General features: G+C 41.4%; 2 protein-coding genes across 9 annotated transcripts in view; one reads left to right on the top strand and one right to left on the bottom strand.

Moving 5' to 3' along the window:
• Positions 1–2330: 2330 nt before the first annotated feature.
• On the top strand, positions 2331–3932 carry LOC115442557 (dynein assembly factor 3, axonemal homolog). Its single transcript, XM_030167615.2, has one exon. It carries the CDS (start codon positions 2489–2491, stop codon positions 3869–3871), a length of 1383 nt encoding a protein of 460 aa, XP_030023475.1. The 5' UTR covers positions 2331–2488; the 3' UTR covers positions 3872–3932.
• Positions 3933–4295: 363 nt separating this feature from the next.
• Positions 4296–19734, bottom strand: part of LOC115442556 (disintegrin and metalloproteinase domain-containing protein 11) — a 231073-nt gene continuing 215634 nt past the window's right edge. For 2 of the 8 annotated variants that reach the window (XM_037439663.1, XM_037439662.1), the window contains exons 16-24: positions 15496–15649; positions 14496–14634; positions 12268–12414; positions 10690–10764; positions 10432–10490; positions 9981–10189; positions 9371–9750; positions 8896–9213; positions 4296–8591 (exon numbers count right to left, since the gene is read on the bottom strand). In XM_037439663.1, coding sequence (XP_037295560.1) covers positions 8414–8591; positions 8896–9213; positions 9371–9750; positions 9981–10189; positions 10432–10490; positions 10690–10764; positions 12268–12414; positions 14496–14634; positions 15496–15649 — 1659 coding nt within the window. In that variant the 3' untranslated portion in view covers positions 4296–8413. Of the gene's footprint in view, positions 8592–8895; positions 9214–9370; positions 9751–9980; positions 10190–10431; positions 10491–10689; positions 10765–12267; positions 12415–14495; positions 14635–14819; positions 14926–15495; positions 15650–19734 lie in introns of all 8 variants that reach the window. The other 6 variants (XM_030167614.2, XM_037439665.1, XM_030167613.2 and 3 more) reach the window with 6 other exon arrangements.

Consider the following 19734-nt stretch of genomic DNA (forward strand, 5'->3'; position numbering starts at 1 on the left):
CAATTTGTTTTATTTCATCCGTGTGAGATTATTGATCCAAATAAATATGGATATCTGGCTAGGATTGTGTGAACAGTATTAGGCTGTGCCGGTCGCTCTCCATCCACGGAACAGATAAAAGACTACACAAGTGTGGATGCATTGTATAGTAGCGCTCAAGTTCTTCAAGTTATTTAATAAAAAAGTAGAATGCCTTACCGCCTCAGTGCTGCTATCCTGGTACCTGCTTCTTCTTCTGAATTCTGAAATCCTCGTATCCACAGCGATATTGGATGAAATTCTTTGAAACCCTACTGATTGATATGGCAGGATTGATAGGGGGTCATATATTTTATATTCTTGTTTAGCTTTAAGAACTCTGTTGTATGTTACGACTGAGTTACTCCATACGATCACGTGGTCGTTGCCTACACATTTCACCTCATAGTTTTAAAATGTTTTTTTTACCAATTATTAAATTTCCCTATATATACCTACCTAATACCTGAAATATGAGGTCCACTCATACCGACAAATATGGTCTACGTCTTCCCTCATTCCACACTCGGGGCAGTTTGATGAATCGGACTCCCGCACAAGATGTTTATATTTGTAGGAATGTGCCCGGAGTGGCGTCCCATCACTGCCACTAGCGTTCGTCTGTTAAAACTATGCCTACTTATTGCATCATATAGTATGAATCATTGAAATCAATATCATTGGCACGCACTCCCTATTTGGCACTGCTAAATTACTTTTGCGTATTGTATAGAGTCACTCGCTCTTATACTCCTCAACGAATGAGTCCTATGTAAAAAACTTGTTACAATATATTACTTATATCCTGAAGCACCTATTGTTTTATTATTCAACAACCGACAAAAGGCAAAAAACATTATCAGTAATGCTTGGACATTGTAGCGGCTTAGGGTGGATCGTGTATGCCAAATGCCTTTTTCTTGGAAATGTTTAACAAAAGCTTTCATTAAGCAACAGTGACGCCCTACTTGTAATAAAAAATTGATATAGTGTGTGGGAATAAAAATATTCTGTGGCCACTTATATAGATAATAATTCTGCGGTGTCTTTACTACAACTATGTATATAAGAACCCATTGCAGCTTAATGGTCTTATTCTTGGGTCTCATCGAAATAATTAGGTTTAAAATACTACAGGTTAAAGAAGGGCCAGAAAAACTTACTGATGGTATGTCTCTCATATGGGAGAGTCCGCCTGGGTAGGTATCACCGCAATGTCTATTACTGTCATCAAGCAGCAGAGTGTAGTCACTGTTGTGTTGGGATGAAGAAAATTGTAGCCAGTGTAACTACCGGACATAAGACTTAACATCTCATATCTCAGAATGACGAGCGCAGTGGAATACCAAACAATATTATGTAATTCAAAGTGTTTATGGCCATAACATAGAATCATCGTCGGTCGTACCGCTTACCATCAGGCGAACGATAAACTCGTGTCGTTATTAAAAGCCATAAAAAAAAAACTTGGTCGAATTATGAAGATCACAAATGGTTTTGTAGAAAAAGTGATCCTTTGTAGATTTTTCCCTATATTAATGATCTGTGTGAGGTGTATATATAATACTAGCGACCCGCCCCGGCTTCGCACGGGTGCAATATTTCTCCACTATTTAATGGATGTTATTAGATCTTATTATACATATAAATCTTCCTCTTGAATCACTCTATCTATTAAAAAAAACCGCATCAATATCCGTTGCGTAGTTTTAAAGATTTAAGCATACATAGATAGGGACAGAGAAAGCTACTTTGTTTTATACTACGTAGTGATGATATAGACGGCTCAGGAAAACAGGATAGGATAAGAAAAAATAGTTAAAGTTAAAATTTCTTTGAGACATTTATTTTGAAAAAGAAAATGTACACTTCAAGTGTTACATTTATACTAACATTTAAAAAGCTGAAAAGTGTGTTTGTTTGTTTGGACGCGCTAATCTCAGGAAACACTAAACCGATTTTGTTCGAATTGAAATTTTATTTTTTGATTATTTTTACGTACGTAAGGAAAATAATTTTTTCTTCATTAACCGATTTTATGTCAGAGTATGAGTACAAATCATTAAGTTATTTTTGATAATATGAATAATTTTCAAATCATAGCTCGATTCAAAAGGTAGGACATTTTTTACACCAAAGCCTCTAAACTTTTGTGTTTGTAACAAAATAAATAACTTGTTCAACAAAATTACTTCTATCTCTACTTTATCATGTAATTAATAGATTTCGCCACTCGACTGAAGCCTCTATAAAATCTCGAGCGAATCAATAACATTACTGCCACTTGAATGGTTATCTGGGAGTTTCGCTCATAATATTAACACTGTTCAGTGCCTTGAGTGTTCGTGCGAGGATATCTGGCGTAAATAGCCCGTTGCTATAGCAACCCCCTTGGATACCACGCTTCAACAGCTTGTTTATCGCCCTGACATTGACAATACGTCACTTGAACGCTAGCTGGCGCTTAACAATGTTCTGGGGAGTAAGTCCTGCGTTGGATTTGCAGCAAGAGTATCTACAATACGGCGATGAACACGCCTACGAGCTTAATTTCTTGGTCATCGGAGGCTGCGATGCACGCCATTTGCTGAAGACGCTGTCGCAGGCCTATAAACACACGCGTCGGTATATGAACTTGTTCGTTATCGATGGCTGCCCGGAGCTGGTCGCACGGCAGTTGCTCCTCATGTCCTTGGCGTTGGAACGGACCACACGGTGCGGTCTATTGGAGAAGACGAGACGTTATCTAGAAGTGTATGGTAACCTCCTCCTGCGACCTTCAACATCGAGGTATGTTATCGCCAAAGCCCGTCAGCTCGTCGGCATGATCACCAATACTGACTACATGAGCTGCCTTCTTCCCTGTGTCTCCGTTGAGCAGATGAAATACCGCGAAAGGGATTATATGGAAAACTTATTAAATTTCTGGATTACCGGGAACACGAATCAGTTCAATGCTTGCGAATTATGGGAGCATAGACTTCGTCATAGTCTGGGAATACGGTATGATAATAGAGCCGGTGTTTACGACTGGGATTATCACATGAGGATGAAGGAGGTCGCGAGCCAGATCTGCTTCCAAGAATATAAGCATTTTCGGGAACGCGGAGTCGCCTTTACTTGGCTGGAGACTGAAGTTTGCCGCCCAAATGTCACCTTTGCAGCTGGTGTTTATAAGTGTGGTGATAGATACTTGCACAGAGGATATTTGGGGGATCTTGTGACGTCACCATACATAGCTCACGGCTTGGATTGTGAAGATAAAGACATGCTCAAGTCTGCGCACGGAGTGAATTATAAAAGGGCGACTGACATATCCGAGCGGAATGTGATGAGAATGCTGTATGAAGTTGAGAACAGAAAGCCGTTCGATCCCGTATCAATGAATCTAGACACTGAACAGAATCTTGGCATGGTGGTGCTCAGTGAGTTAGACGCTAAGATTTCTGAGAGCGGTCCCGAAGCACCGCTACTCCTTCGTGAAGACCGCGAGACGTACATCAACGTGGACTACGGGAAAGTACATTTTCTATCTGTATCTGCTTTAGACCAGTATCCGCATAAGCCCCAGTTCCAAGGCCTTTTCCATGGAGTTTTTGTGGGGCATAATCTACTTCCGAGGATTAAACCAAGTGTCTGGTCAATGGCTCGAGATGATGCTGTGGTCATCATGGAGACTAGAAAGTACATGGTGGATTTGAAGCGTGATGATGTGAAGGCATTCGGTGACCAGATCCAGCAGGCAGCTACAGCAGCTCAGTGCGAGAAGGTTAAGGCTTTCGACCCTGAAAAGGATGATTTCGCAAAATTCCTTATCCGAAGGAAAAGTGAGAGCGTCGATTTGCCTCTTTAATCTATTATTAATGTTATTTTAATGTAGTTAATATACCTTATCATATTATAGTTCGCTTTGATATCAGTGTTTCATTTAATAATTTGTATACATTTTAATTTGTAGATTCATGAAGTTACAAAAAGTATTAAAGAATATATGCAATTTGATGAACTTTGAAATATGTATTTTTAACAATTAACTGTTCACTGACACTCTACAAAATTTGTGTTCTTTTAATTGGAATAATTAAAAATGCGAGATTTTTTGTAATTAGTGAAAAAGAAAAGTAAATCATTATTGGTCACCTAAATCTTGCAGTTTTTATGTGTAAAAATAGTTGTTTTCCAGTCTGTTATTCTATCCGTGAATTATTTAAATGCCTCAGCCGAGACTACACGTACATTTTAATCACATCGCCAGGGTTGTCAAATAAAACAACAGCTAAAATTTGTGTTCATCTATATTTTTTTTCATTAATAATATGTTACATTCATTTAGTAAATCATATAGCAAATATTATTTACAAGGACAAACAAATTAAACGGTGAACGAAATTAAAACGTCAACTTGTTCGTTTTAAAATTCGTATCATATACATCACTTAACATATTAAACCAAGTCGACAGTCGCAGCACGAGCGTTCGTAACAACGTTTTGCAAAAATGCAAAACATATGGCATTTCTGGCATCCATTTTGTTTGTTACACGTGTGCTGCAAATGGCGGGAATTTGAAATAACAAATAAGCTATGACCGTAAAGGGACTACAGAATTGTATGAAGAAAAAATAGTTTATTGTTCAACTCATGGTGAATATATAATTAAAATTTTTAGAAATAATTATGAGCAACGAAAACTTTCTGAGGACTTAAAATTTTATTAGAATTAATAAAAAAATATCATAACAGCGAAGGTTCTGCTGTATCTAGATGTTATTTAACTGGTATGCAGACATCATAAAACATTAAATCGCTATTATCGGTCTAAAATAAGAGCAAAATTTATAATTACGTAGTTATTAAACAATATTTAAGTTATTTTGAACGTAAAATTCAGTAATCATGTATAGGATTATCTGGAATTAAGGTATTAGGAATAAAATTAATGAGCATTTTTAGAACGAGTCTGATATCACTGGTCGAACAGGGCCTCCTTTCTCTTCTATAACTATTTTGCAATTTCTTATACAAGATCCATTAATTCACTTAATCATAAATGGTTAATCTGATAACCAGAATACTAATGATTACAATGATTATTTAATGAATGATTATGGCAGTGACGGTATGAATGTTACGCCTAATATTACGATTATGATTTAGGAGTCTGTATTCTGAGACTGTTGATCGAGACGTGATCTGTGCGATCTATATTAGTGTCCCAGACTTCGCCATATTGAGAGACGCCTCATAGATTTATTTACAGTCGCTTCAGACTTAGGTTTAACGACATTGAAACTACTTGGTTACGCCCTTTTTACACTCATGCTAGAACTAGATTTCGTCATAGATTGAGCATGATCTATGGAACTAAATGTCAGTGATACCAGACTAGCACACGTGTAACAAACCCCCATCTTGAGCTATATAGCGTTACGAATGCGCGTGCGCCGGTGTGACTGCCATGAGCATGGCGTACGGCGCTGTTCGCAATTGACGTCTTAGGCCTACCCTACCAAACTGGCTGTATGCACCACGGTGACATTCAGGTTGCCAAATGATAAAATAATTTGTTTCAAAATTCAAAGCAAAATAAATGTTGAGAAACATTTCGTCCGTTACCTCTTTATACTCCGTAGAATATTTTGTTGTAGGGGAGAACACATCAATAGACAAAACTAAGTGATGCCGCAAAGATAATAACTGAAGTAAATTTTAATATTGCCAAGATTCGCATAGTTCTGTTTATAAAAAGTGAAGAAAAGATAGGATTTATCAATTTTGTAGTTGGTTTGTTGTATTTTGTAAAGTATATTTATACAAGGCATAGTCTCGGATTAGTATCTTGACGTCAATGAGTAATTTACTATACAATGGTTTATAGTTTATGAAGAAATATTTCCTTATTTTCTTCCTGAGTATTTATAATAATGTATGTATGAGTATTATTACACAATAGAACATAAAACATTGAATATTCCAAATATTCACGCAGTGCCTTTCCCATCATACTTAATACCTTTAGTAACATACTTTTTTGGTGTGATGATTTAACCTTTTCAGATATTCGATAATATGAATTTGCCGAAATATAATATACCTATGTGAAAAATAATAGTATTTATTTTGTGTGTGGCAACCCTACATCAGTTAGTGTGCAATTCGTGCTGCGTACAGCCGCGTTTGAGGTTATGAACGTGCGCACGCGACGCCCGCTGAGTGACGACGACACGCTCGCGCGCAAGCCGTCGATTCCAATTATGTGCTTACAGAGAACTCCGCAGTGTCTTCAAATTATACCTCTAACGCAGATGACCGTAAATTATCGGTTACAAAAATCGGTCCGATGTATCGGAGCTTGTGTAACAGCCACTTTATTTTTGTGGAATATTGACATATAAATTAACAAGGGGTTGATACCGTTGAGTCTGCATAAAATCGGACTGATTCAGCAATGTGTGCCCGGTTGGTGGAAACTGCGTTTGAAGTTAATCCGATTTTGTACATGATTATAATGTACCTAATAATTGAAAAGGTTTCAATCAGTTTGTGGCGCGTTAATTATGCACTTGAATGGAGTTCGCTGTACTGCACATGTATCAGATATGGCGCGGTCGTGACACACTCAAACATTCGCAGTTTGTCTTGAGACACGAATCAAGGTTGACGGAGACTTGTCGCCTTGGCAGTAGACCAAGTTAAGTTATAGTGCATAAGAACGATTTAAACTGCACCATCAGATGATTCGAAATTCAAATTTATGCTTTAGGAATACTGTGTCTCAATTAGGCAATCTACTGATAAGGCGGTAAGTGTGCGTGAACCTTTAGTCTCTCGTGTCCCTTGAGCATGACCGTAATCGTCGGGTAGACAAACAATACGACATGAGCGGCTCGAGCGCGAGTGGCGCGGCGGTGACGCGGCGGTAGCGCGGCTGTGGCGCGGCGGCTCGGTGTCGCGCGCCGCGCCCGGGCGTCGCCGCACTCAGCCACAGAGTATTGCAATCACATCTACCCTGTACGTGTTTGTAATATCTATGTTTAAGACTTAATTAAATTGTCATTAACGAATAACTATGTGAGTAATTAGTGATGCGGGCGCGGGGCGACGGCGGCGGTCGCGGGGCCGCGCCCGCATACATTTATTTAACTGTAATAACCTACACGTTACATCAGTGGCCGCGCCACAACCTAGCCTAGCGTAAACGCGAATTAAACGATAACTTTCTAAATTGTCACAATAAAATAAACATGAAAACTATAACGTACCGTTCAACATACACGCCACCACGTCAGTTACTATCGGCTTAAATTCGTTTTAATGATCAATACATAATAATAGATATTCTGATAAATCGAAATAACTTTTATTCACATTAAAGGTTTTAGAATATGTGTACGTTACGCGCTAGTTATAACGAGTTATTGTGCACGCTGGTGCGAGATCTGTGGTGACTGCGCGGAGGTCCGCCCGGACGCGGCTCGACGGCTCGTCGGCTCGACACCCGAGCGGCGCCTCCTCCACTAACACATTAAAGCTTCTCCTTACGATTAGTATAGCTCAATTTGTTATTCGCCTATCTAATTTGCAAGCCACTCGAGGCTCGTCCGTCACGCGGACGGCGAGTTCGACGTCTCACAGGACCTCGCCACCGCGCGGCACTCTTACGCTACCTTCATAAAACGATGAGTCTTACACCGAGTTACTTTAGACATACAACGCGCCGCGCCGCCGCCACGCCGCCGCCTCCGCCGCCGCCTCCGCCTCCACCCGCCTACATAAGACTCATAAAGCGTATCGATTCATTGGAACTAACGTAACGAACGTCAACGGAACGGAGGCGGCGGAGACGTGCGGGCTCGCGCGAGACACGCGCGGGGGACGCGCGACGACGCGGCGGGGGCGCGGCGGCGACCACACTTACATCGACGGTTACTCTATGTGTTTCAATTTCTACAGTTCAGTCATATCGTTTATATAATGTGCATTTAATATCTCATAGTTCAATAATATTTACATTTCACTGATTCGCTAACGATAACTACGTATTCACAAGCGGCCGGGCGGCGTCGGTGCGGCGTCCACGCGGCGTCGGCGCGGCGTCTGCGCGACGTTAGCGCGACGCGGCCGGCCCGGACTCGATTTCACTAGACCTTAATCGTATTCACTACGCGTGAGAAGATTTTTCGTGTTCCTTACTAACGGTTAAACTATTCGTTATCGTGATTACCCTAACAGTGCAAACGGAGCTCGATACATCGAATACTAGTAATCTATTGTGCGCACTCGGGGTCCGAGCGGGTGTCGCGGGGGTCGCGCGGGCCGCGTGTGGCGCGCGGGTCGCGTGTGGCGCGCGGGTCGCGAGTGTGGCGCGGGCGGGGCGCACGCGCGGGGCGGGGGGGTCAGTGCGTGTACTCGGGGAAGGCGGCGGCGGCCGCGTGCGCCGCGGCGGCGCGCAGCGTGGCGTCGCTGCTGGAGGAGCCCGCCGGCGACGGGTAGTACTCGCGCTGCGGCGCCGCCGGCACCGCTTCTTCACTCGCCCACCGGGCTAACTGTTGTTGAGCTTGAATAAATTCATCACTAGAAAATGATAGAGAAGAGGAACGGAGAGTCGAGGCGCGTGTGGGCTCCTCGACGGGCTCCGGGGCCGCCGACGGTATCGCGCATGCGCGCGTGTACCACGGAGCCCGCCTGAGAGTGTTCAGTTTTGTGTGCGGTGTCATTCATTACGTGTCCGAGCGCTAAATACTCGCTCGTTCAAAGTAATTATTTGATTTAGTGTGATGTGTAAACCTAACAATTTTGAAAGGGGGCCTACTGAGGCTTCGGTACTGCCAATCGGTTACGCTGTAAGTACAGCGGTAAGTAGTCGGGCTGAGCTCACCTCTCGCTGTCGGGCGCGTCGCGCAGGCGCTCGGCGTCGGCGGTCTCGTAGAGCGCGTCGTCGTCGGGCGGCAGGCGCGGGTGTGACGCGTGCGCGGCGTGCTGCAGGTGCGACGCGTGCGGTGTGTGCGGCGTGTGCGGCGCATGCGCGGCGTGCACGTGCGCGGAGCCGGCGCTCGCGGCCGCGCTGCCGCTACCGCTCGCGGTGCTGAACAGTGGCGGATGGTGTCGTCCACTGCCGCGGAACCGAGGGTAGCCGAAACGGGATTCCTCCTCTCCGCTGGCGACTCGTCGGCAACGTCTGATGCCAACAGATATTCTTGTAACAAATACAAATCGATCATTGTTCTATTTGATCGAGTTACATCATTATGTAAATACATAATATTATTTTGTCCATTTCTGCACAGTAGACACTACAATCTGGACACTCTACTCACGTTTAATCATCTAGGTAATATAGAATTAGAACTCACGCCACCACCTCGCCCGGATCGATCCTATAATGTCTATCGGCCTCCGTCTCTGACATGCGAATGTCCTCGGAGCCCGAGGGGCTCATGTGGCGGCTGGAGTGGTGCTCGAGCTGGCGGATGAGGTCCTCGAGGTTGCGGATGCGGATGGGCCCGCAGGACGGCTGGTCGTCCTCCTCGTCGTCGGTGCGCGCGCGGCGCAGGTCGGCGTCGTGTATCTTGTCGGCGCTGGGCGCGCGCTCGCGCTGGTACTCGTACTCCTGCAGCGCGCGCAGGTCGCCGGAGCCGCCCGGCGCGCCCGCCGCCATCGCGCCCGCGCTCGCGCGCTGGGCCGCCGCCGTCTTCAGAGCCACTATTATGTTTTCGTGATAGCCGTTCAAGTCCTGAAAATTATGTACAATCAAGTTAGTGTAATACTCAATTACAGCCGATGAGAGTACATGGGACATTTGCTGAAACTAGGCAAACTAATGTAACTGTATAATTTCTTTTAAAACGACAGCTAAGTTAATGACTTTGGAAAATAAACAACATTTTGGCCGAGAATGGAAATTTTACATATTTTTGGACATAGAAGTTCTTTGAACAGATCTAGTCACATAAGAGGACCCACCTTAAACTTATACTCCATATCCGAGACGGGTCCCGGCGGCTCCTGGCCGTCTGACTGCGAGCCGGCTTCCAGCTGCTCGGACTGAGAGTCATCTCCCCACTTGTCCTTGCCGTCCACGGCGCCGTACCCGTGCTTCTTCAGAATTCCCTTTTCTGGCAGCTTGGCCATCGAGTTTGGTGCTACGTCTATGAATGCTATGTCTTCTTCGCCTGGAACGACAATTAAGAGTATTTTATTATTATATTGTATACATTTTGAATTGGCAAAGAGTATAGTATGAAAATGAAAATCAATCCAAAGACTATTATTATGATGAAATTATGATGCTATTATTAAAAATATTTTGATGTAAGGTAGAAATTATCTAAGTTTATGTTAAAGAGAATATTCAGTAACATTGTTGTTGAAATTCAGACAAGAGTTATGTCATAAATGCTCTTTTTCCACTTACCTGAATGTGTCGGCTCATCTTCACTGCCGGAGTGAACACGTTTCATTTGCTTGTGATCGCTGAAAAAAAAACAATAATTATACTTCTGTGTCACGATATAATCAAGTCTGGGTCCATAGAATTAAAAAGTGGAAAGAGTTTATTTTATAATATACGAAAAAAGTCATATTAAATCTTGATACTTTTAAGCAATCGATACAACTTGAAATTGCAGCACAAGCGTCAAATGTGATGTTTTATAATGAATAGAGAACGTACGGGTATCTACTGGTAGATCCCGCGCCGGACATGTGGTTTCCATGCTTAAAGATTACACGCTGAGAGTCGCCTCGGCTAAAAACAAAAGAACAATGTTATAATATTGTACAAAATCAAGATCTAATTCTACCAAGCTCGGATCTAAATTGATTTTATATTTAAAGTTTCTTCATTTCTTCGAAACATTATGAATTAGGTTTCTGGGATGAAGAAGTAATGAGTAGAAGAAACAAAATTAGGAAAGAAGAGAATCATTCAGAAACTTTAAGAACAAGAAATAAAGTAGAAGAATATTTAGCAATAAAAATAGAATAATTTACGAAATTAAAAGCAAAGAGAAATGGAGTAAGGAATAATGAAAGATAGTGCAAAATATTTGATTCATCGTTCAGCCGATATAATCAACGGAAACGACATAAAACATATACAAGAAAATAAAGTAGGTGAAAAAAGGACTTTTGACAGTCATATTTCCAAAGGTTGAGTCTCGTGACATAGTAACTCTTAGCTTATTTCCTTAATCTATTGTTTTTTGTGTAAAAGCCTATGCAGTCTGTGCGATTCTAATCTTGTATGGTGATGGCAATCTGTTGTTCATCTAAGTTATGTTTTTGTTGTAAATTGACAGGTGTAAGCAATATTGAGATATTAAACAACATTAATGTTCTTATTAAGACATGCTATGAAACCTATTTAGAACGTAACTTCATTTCCAAGGCTTCCTAATATCAAATTCAACGATACAGCTAATTACTGCATTGCGTTCATGTTAATAATTTACGTAATATTTTGGATTAAATAATTTGATATTATAATATATATTTCTTGAGAAATCTAATAACTGAGTAATTTTTACGTGATGTTATAAACAAATGTAATTGTAACACATGTCTTTTATTAAGCAGTATCATAACTATTTTCACAATCCAATGAACAAGCATTTTCATAGCCAATATCTATTGACCCTTATTATTTCTGTATTCTAGCATACCAACTATGAATATTGCATCTACTACCATTACTCACACCTGTCAGTTCACATACCGTAAGCGTGTTGGTGTAAAAGTGATAAAACTGAAAATCATAGCATAATCTGTCGCTCTGTCCGAAGCATGTTGGGACGCGAGCTGAGTACCGTAAAGCGCAAATGTGACGGCTCAAACAAACTGCAGTGCTCGCTCCAACGCTAAGCGACGTACCTTAACAGATTTCTTTTGGGACACCAGATCCGATACAAGGAAAGGAAAGAAAACTTTAATGTCAACACTAGATTTGGAACTGTGCAAATTGAAAAAAAAATGTGTAGTCTGCATACTGAGGTATAGTGTTAGAAGAGCGTAAAATTTTGTAAACAATTTTTATTTTTACAACCAAATTAATCTTAGATAATATAGTAATTTAAGAACTGATAAGTATTTCAGATCAAATTAATTGAGAAGGAGGAGAACTTTAAGATTGAATTAAATGGTTTTGAAGAATAAAAATTAACAATAAAGACAAAGTAAGATTACATTCAGGGCTTAACAGTTACTGATTCCAGACAAAACAAATAGTAAACGAGCAAACATACAAACTCACCTAAAAGTGTTATTGAAGGAGTGCATCTTCCCACCGTCCAGAGAGATGTCTTCCTGCGAATTGTTGGCGGTGGATCCAGCAGCGAAACTCTTCGCAATAGGTTTCTTCACGTACGGCGGGTCGTACTTCCGTGATGTACTCTTTTTCCTGATGCAGGCGTGGCGTGGGAACGCACACTCAGATCAATAGATTACTTTTACAACACCGGTAAAGCGGTGATCACAATGGCTTTGAGAGATTTAAACATCGAACTTGAGAGACAAAAGGTGAATTGTTTCGATATTTGAATTGATTTGCAAAAAATATTATCCCTATTTTAAGCGTATTAAAATCACTAAATTTTGAAGCTGAATATCAAAATTCCATAGCTAATTGTGAAATATTTAAAAGCAAAGACGAGTGAGCAGGAAATATGACCGAAGGCATATTCCAAACAAAAGGGGAGGACACTGATTTATATTAATTTTATGTTTAATATATCGTCTTTGAAAACATATGAACAGGACGTTAAATGCTCGTCTATCAAATATCTGATGTTTGAATAATCAAACAGAAAACAATTCTGGTGAACGAAATTTTCACTAGAAATGACTCTAATGATTTTGAACGATGACTGGTTAGCCTAAAACATACGATGCTATATCTTTTAGTGATGATTTGATACTAATACCTTTAAATTCCTCCTCGAATCAAATCTATTGTACTAAACGCGTTTCCAACTCTACTCTAGATTATTTCATTTAATACTGATGTAACTAGAAGCCGAAGTAGCTTTGTATGGCACTTCCATCTTGATAACATGTGGTTTGGCGGTTCCTGAAAGATCTGCCTTGAACGATACCATCAGGAGATGACGTCACACATGTCTATGATATGGCTCCTAACATGAGCCAAGTATTGCACGCGAAGATACTACATCGGTTCCGACATCATTGTCACCTTTTGTCCCTCGCTTTGAATTTAAATTTGATTTGCAAAACTGGCGCTTTTGGATATTACGAACAAATTTTAATTTAACTTTAATATCTCAATTTTGGTAAAAGACAATTTAATTTTTCGTTTCATTCCTCATTTCATATGAAATTACGTTAAGAGATTTTGACTGATTGATCTTAGCTTAGTGATAGCTGGAGTCCTTTCAGTAATACTGGTATCGATGTTTGGAGGTAGCTCTGTTTCTTTATCATCAGATTCAACAGTTTATGCAAGGCGACAGCAGTACTTCTTCACTTTAATGTTTGGAATATAATTGACAAAACATGTTTAATCTACTTTTGTTACATTGAAGTCTGAAGTTCCCGGTTTCTGCTGCTACCTTTCAAGCTGATGTTTTATTTGAACGAATCAATATTACAGGTGAGGGGGCTTACTGGAAAGACCCCGATGTCTTAAATTAACAATTAGGCGTTTCTAACTAGATAGACAGCTGCTTGAAAGAAGAATCCGTGCATCGCACATTCGCGTCTCGTGCAAAAGATTAGTAGAATTTAGTGGTAGTGATCGGTGCTGAGTCGAGTCGTCTATATCTTCATGTCTACCGTCCTGTAGCGGTACGTACCTGGCCGGGCCACTTACTGTACAAGGAGTAGAGTACTGTGTGGAGTGGAAGTGGTAGCAGGAGGCCACGCGCAATGGTTTACGGAAGATATAGACGCTGTCGCGTCGCCGGGACGCGCGGCGGCGGCGGGCGCCCGGCGACGCGCCCTCCCACCAAGAAAGGAAACGAAAACAAGTCACAGTTCACATAAGCCAATGCATACATCCAAGAGCCCAGAATTTTAAGGGTTTGAGTCGAGGTGTGTCGAGTACAACGAGGAAAGCCTTGTCGGCATGCAGCGAGGCGGTCGGACGGCGAGGCCCCGCGGGTGCGTGGCGCGGTGGCGCGTGAGTGGCGCGTGTGTGGCGCGGGGTGTGGCGCGTGTGTGGCGCGGGTGTGGCACGGTCGCGGGCGGGCGGCGCCGCGCGGCCCGGCCGCCGCCGCGGACACAGAACCACAGATCAAATGCAGTTGTGGCGCGCCGACGGACGCCGACGCGCCACCCGCCAACTAGCTCTACGACCACAAACGTAACCAAACGCAATGTTCAAACAAAAACCCAATCGCCGACGTGATGGAAATCAACATAAACACCAACGCTAACGTCTAAAGTAAACATACAAGTAATACGAAGGTGACCATTTAAATTTCTTCTTAAAGACTACCTTTGGTCTGTTTTCTGCTCACTAACCTTAGGCACAGGGAGAAGTTTTTGTGTACTACGACTGACCTGTAGCAGAGAGCGCTCAGGGCAAATACTATGAATACCCCCCCTACCACAGACATGAGCACCGCCACGAGGAACACCGTGTTCGAGCCGTGGTAGTTCTCTGCGCCCAAACAGAAGGGTGTCAGCCGCGGCGCCGCGCCGCCCGGCCCGGCGGAGGGCGCGGGAGGGGGCGGCGCGGCGGCGGGCCGGCGCGGAGCGGGCGGCGCCGGCGTCACACACATACGACACGACACGACACGACAGCCAGTCACGACAGTGCGACAACACCGAGTTACAGGCGGTTACCTGAAACAGCATGCCATCCACGCGAACCCCACGAACACGGACAGCACGACCACGAGCAACAATAACACCATGATCATGGTGCTCATCTTATCCCCCTCGTGTTCACCTGCAACGAGAGGGGCCCGGGCCCGCGCGTTAGTGCGCCGCCGCCGCCCTGCTGACACGCTCGCTCCGAGCAATACTCTCCCGCCCCGGCTCCGCCACGGCCCGGCGCACCCGCCGGCCCCGCGTCCCGGGCCCGGACCTGGTCCGCCGGACCGTGACCCTTTGCCTGATGCTAATGGCGCTACTTGTCGCCCGCAAAATTTAATTTAGTTTTTTTGAAAAGCAGTGCTCGGATTCGTATGGCCAATTGTATTATGTAGGGGGAATATTGATAGATCTTTGTTAAAGACACCTGAAAATATAAACAGAGTACATTAAAAGGAACATTAAATGTTTCAGTATTTGTGCTTGTATCACTTTACTTTTGTACTACAGCTTTGAAAACGTTAACCGATTTACCATAACAGCAAATCCAATTTTCATATGTTTTTTTAAAAATTTACTTTATCCAATACAATTTTGAGAAGTTACGGTAATTATTTACTTTATTATTTTGTTATAATAAAATTCCATGACGTTACTAAGATATAACAACATTGGCCAGGGGCCCTCTCCACTGGGATTGACTCACCATACGGTGTTTCCTTTTTGGTCATGTTGTACGCCGCCTTAGTGGCGTTCTCGGGCACGTACGGGGTCGGCGAGGGGGGCAACACGTCGTGGTGCGAGCAGTCCGGCCCTGTCCACCCGCGACTGCACACACACTTGTTCATGTTTGAACACACCTGGAAGTAAATGAAATGGTTTCTTTTAAAAATATATATTGTATTAACAAAAATGTGAGCATGTCACTCGCGTGGTCGTACTACTACTGCCCCTAAAGAAACACATTACGCCTTTCCCTCGAAGGGGTAGGCAGAGGTTGCCATTAAGTCATCCAATTTTTGCCATGAAGAAACCAATGATAAGGGGGCAAGCCTATTGCCATTTCGGAGACGAATTCCAGACTTCGGACTGAAATTGAGAAAAAAATTCCAATTTTACGTTGCCCTATCTTATATTCGAACCTGGCGCCTCAACTAGGCTTTTACATAAAATACATACATAGTCCATATCATTCGCAATTATTTAGTATTATATTAATGTAACAATGAGCCGTTTCAAAGAATAACTTTTGGTAATAGGCCAAGTTTAATTGAAAGGGAATTAATTTTTCCTTTCACAAAAGCTTTTGATGGTATTAAAGAAAATAATCCTAGTAATGAAATATAAAATTTTTAGCACAATAATTGCTATTTTATATTGTTATATCTTCTTAATGTATAAAATTAAAATTCAGCCAATTTAAAAAATAATTACAATCAACTTATAGGTAACTGTACCGGTAGCTTTAGCAGCGTGAATTTTTCTACAAGAGTTCCTTACAAAGTACTTGAAGACTAACAAAAGGTATTGAAAAAAATATGTGACCTAAACATAGCTAAGTTTATCTTTTTAAATTGTTGGTTGTAGAATATATACTGTTTCCACCCGAATAGTAATCGCAGTACACTGTGTTAAAACATTCAACAAGCCCACCAGTGGCGAAGAGTGCCATTTTTCAAAAGGTAAGCCGATGTAAATAGAAATGTCTTAGTTATGATATCGCGGCCCATTTAACAGAAATTAAAAACTAAGACAAACATAAATAAACCTAAAAGGGAAGCCGGTAGGAATCCGGTTGTATGGACGCTTCGTCACTGGTGCCCACGTAAGTATTTCGCGTTCCGGGATCAGTCAGTAATGTGGATATCCAATTCAAACAGATATAATTGCGTCGACTGTGACAGTTAGTCGTTTCTTATCAGTCGCCACTATTAGGACCCTACTCCGCTTACTATGAGGTGTAATGGGATTAGTGTTGTTTACATAAAAGCTATCTTTATCGCAATAAGTTAGTGACGTGCGTAATGCAGTGGTCATGCAAGAGGTTGGTTCAAGTTGTCATAGCGCTTATCATTTTTATGAATAAAAAACAAAGTTACACACATAATTACAATCGCAAATCAATATTCAAGTTTTGTATCCCACGATAGGCTAACTCGAATTAATGCATTTTTTTTAAGCGAGTACCCGGAACCTTTTGTGCCTAGCCGACAGCTTTCATGATGTAGGTGATAAATCTATTTTACCACGTAGATAGTCGACCACCGCTAGATTATAGAAAGAAACATCATTCCCTCCCAGCAAAACAAATAGAATCCAATAACTCAAATCCAAAACTTCTCTCACACCACAGTCTATATTAGCTAAAACCTAAGTCCACTTTCAACTAGATTAATACATTCCAGTCCAAACACGCAAGGATCCGCAAGCATCCATTGTAGATTTAGAACAAGTTGAAATGTTATTACGCGAATTAATTTCGTTGTAGAGAATGGAATCATATTACCGCCACAAATTGGGAACGATGGGGTGGTACTACGGAAACTCGCAAGCGAGCGCAATTAATGATAGAGATTCTAAAATGATAGTTCCGGTATGTCCGTTGAGTATAAGTATTTGAAAAGTTAGTATTTCGAGGTAGCGTATAGAATTGTGTTTACTGTTCGTGTAATTAAATGTAGTTCTAAAACGACTGTTCAGTTTGACGGTTACATATTGTGTTTGGAGCGTGTTAGTGTTTTGAGGTTATAATTTGAAATTGAGAAGTTGATTCCGCTCGGAAATTTGTTCGTGTAGTTGAACATAGTAATTATAATACGATTGTTTAGTTTTGACGTTTTCATTAAGCGAACTACTTGCTTTTAAATTGAAAAAAAAGGACGAGGTTCTTAATTCAACTTATTTTTCTTTTTAATGTTTGTTACCACAGATCTCAGTCATTTATTAACCGATTTGGTAAATTATTTCTTCATTTGAAAGAATATACTTCTAGATTGGTCCCACCGATAGATTGTTTAAATCGATACAGTAATTGGTTTTCTCTTTATCCAGTTACTTTTAGATCGGTCCCGTAGTTTCTTTTCAAAATTGGTGCTTGGTGCAACTTTGTTTTGTTTCTCTTTATCTTTTTACATGTATAAAACTCCTATGCTCTTAATGATAATTTAAACAATTCCTTCACAAAATCCAGTCACAAACTCACCGAGAGACTATAGTAGTGGTATACTTCGATTAGGTTTAACAAATTGATGCACAGCTCGGGCTTTTCAAACGCCTCATTACAACACAAATTTACGATTAAAAGTTGTAGCTCGTTAGCTAACATCAAAGATATAGGCTTATGATCATTACACGCTCATTTTACTCTGAAATTTCAGCTTCGATTATCATGTTTTGGAATTCGAATTTTATTAAGTCATACAAGTGAAACAGAAGGACTTTTAGAAGTAATACATTTAATTCTAGTTTTTCACATATCAATATATCCATTGTTTTCATTTCACCGTTAAAAACAAACATCGCTTGTTCAAAATCCAAATGCTTTAGATGCTACACTCCTCCACTGGCATTTGGGTAGCTGGTTGCGGTGCGAGGGGATAGGAGTGTTGTGACTGGTTGGCATAGCGTTTGGCTGGCTGATGCTGTGACGTAACATGCAAAAGTGTGTAGACAATTGCTCGAAGCATTTACTGAAGCATGTCAACCCGTTTTGCTTGTATGTTGTGGGTTTGTAAATACATTTGTAATATGAGGCATTAATTAATATATAATTCTATTCCACCGTGCTTTTGTTTACCGTGGATAATGAAAAATCAAAAGTATACAATGCTAAATAACACTTGAATATGATCTTAAAACACTTGAATCCATTGAAACAAGTTATCTATTTAGTTAAACTAAATCCTAAATGCACGTGAAAATTGACACGAGAGTATTTGTAGTTACACCCTCATGCCCTCCGTTTCACGCCCCTCGGACGCGACTCCCGCTGCATATGCAAGTTCTAAATCCGAGCGTGCATACCCGCTTTTGTTGCCCGGAACAAAGTTAGGGCGTTCCGGGAACTGCATGCGTCAATATGCTTACTAGATGGGATGTTTCGTTGGACTGTTACATCACGCTGTGGTGAGCAGAGTATTCAAACAGGCCGGCATATTTGTGTCGACTCGCGAGGGACATGAGTTCTCATTAAAAGTACGCCGAGTTTGGATATAATTTGACAATACTAAATAACACAGAACGAAGTCCCACTCGTGATTAGGAAGGTCGAGACCGGATGATACGTTTATATTTTTATTTTTTAAATCTAAATTACGACGAAATTCGACAGGTGATAGAGATTTTAATTTAATATTTAATATCTCTTTCCAACACTTAAAAGCTAATTCTCGTTTATCTTCAAACCTGGCGACGATTAACATTGTTGCCCGTCATCATCGTCATGTCTCGTCAGTCGACACTACTGGGCCCTACTCCATTTACTATCATTTGCATGGGTTACTCTGCAGTGCTCGTTAGAAAAGTATGTCACTTCGTTTGTATGAACACTAGCATTGTCTATTTGCCGTCAAGCAGTAGAATAACTATTTTAAATTTAAATGAAATTCTAGAAGTTATTACTCAGATTAACAAATCCCAAGTTCATAATTAACCGTGGAATCGCAATGCACAGTTACTTTCGCATTACTTGACAGAACTCATACAAAAGTATTTTTTTAAGGGTGAAGATATTCTCGCAAAGTTTCAGCTATCTCGTAGCTTCTACGGTCGGGAACATCTCTGCGGTTACACTGGACTCGGTTCAAGATTCACACCCGTGAAACTATGTTGAAATTCTTGAACTAGCGGCCGTATTGGTTGCCGGCGTGGAAGGGTATGCACGAAAAAGTATGCATGCTGTTAATAAAGGATGGTGAATAGTTGCTTTACTGAAAGTGTTATGGAC

Source organism: Manduca sexta, chromosome 17, assembly GCF_014839805.1.
Source record: "Manduca sexta isolate Smith_Timp_Sample1 chromosome 17, JHU_Msex_v1.0, whole genome shotgun sequence".
Classification (NCBI taxonomy): Eukaryota; Metazoa; Arthropoda; class Insecta; order Lepidoptera; family Sphingidae; genus Manduca; species Manduca sexta.

What these genes read in the sequence shown, in the direction of transcription:
- LOC115442557 (XM_030167615.2), top strand. Translation starts at nt 2,489, where the DNA reads ATGTTCTGGGGAGTAAGTCCTGCGTTGGATTTGCAGCAAGAGTATCTA.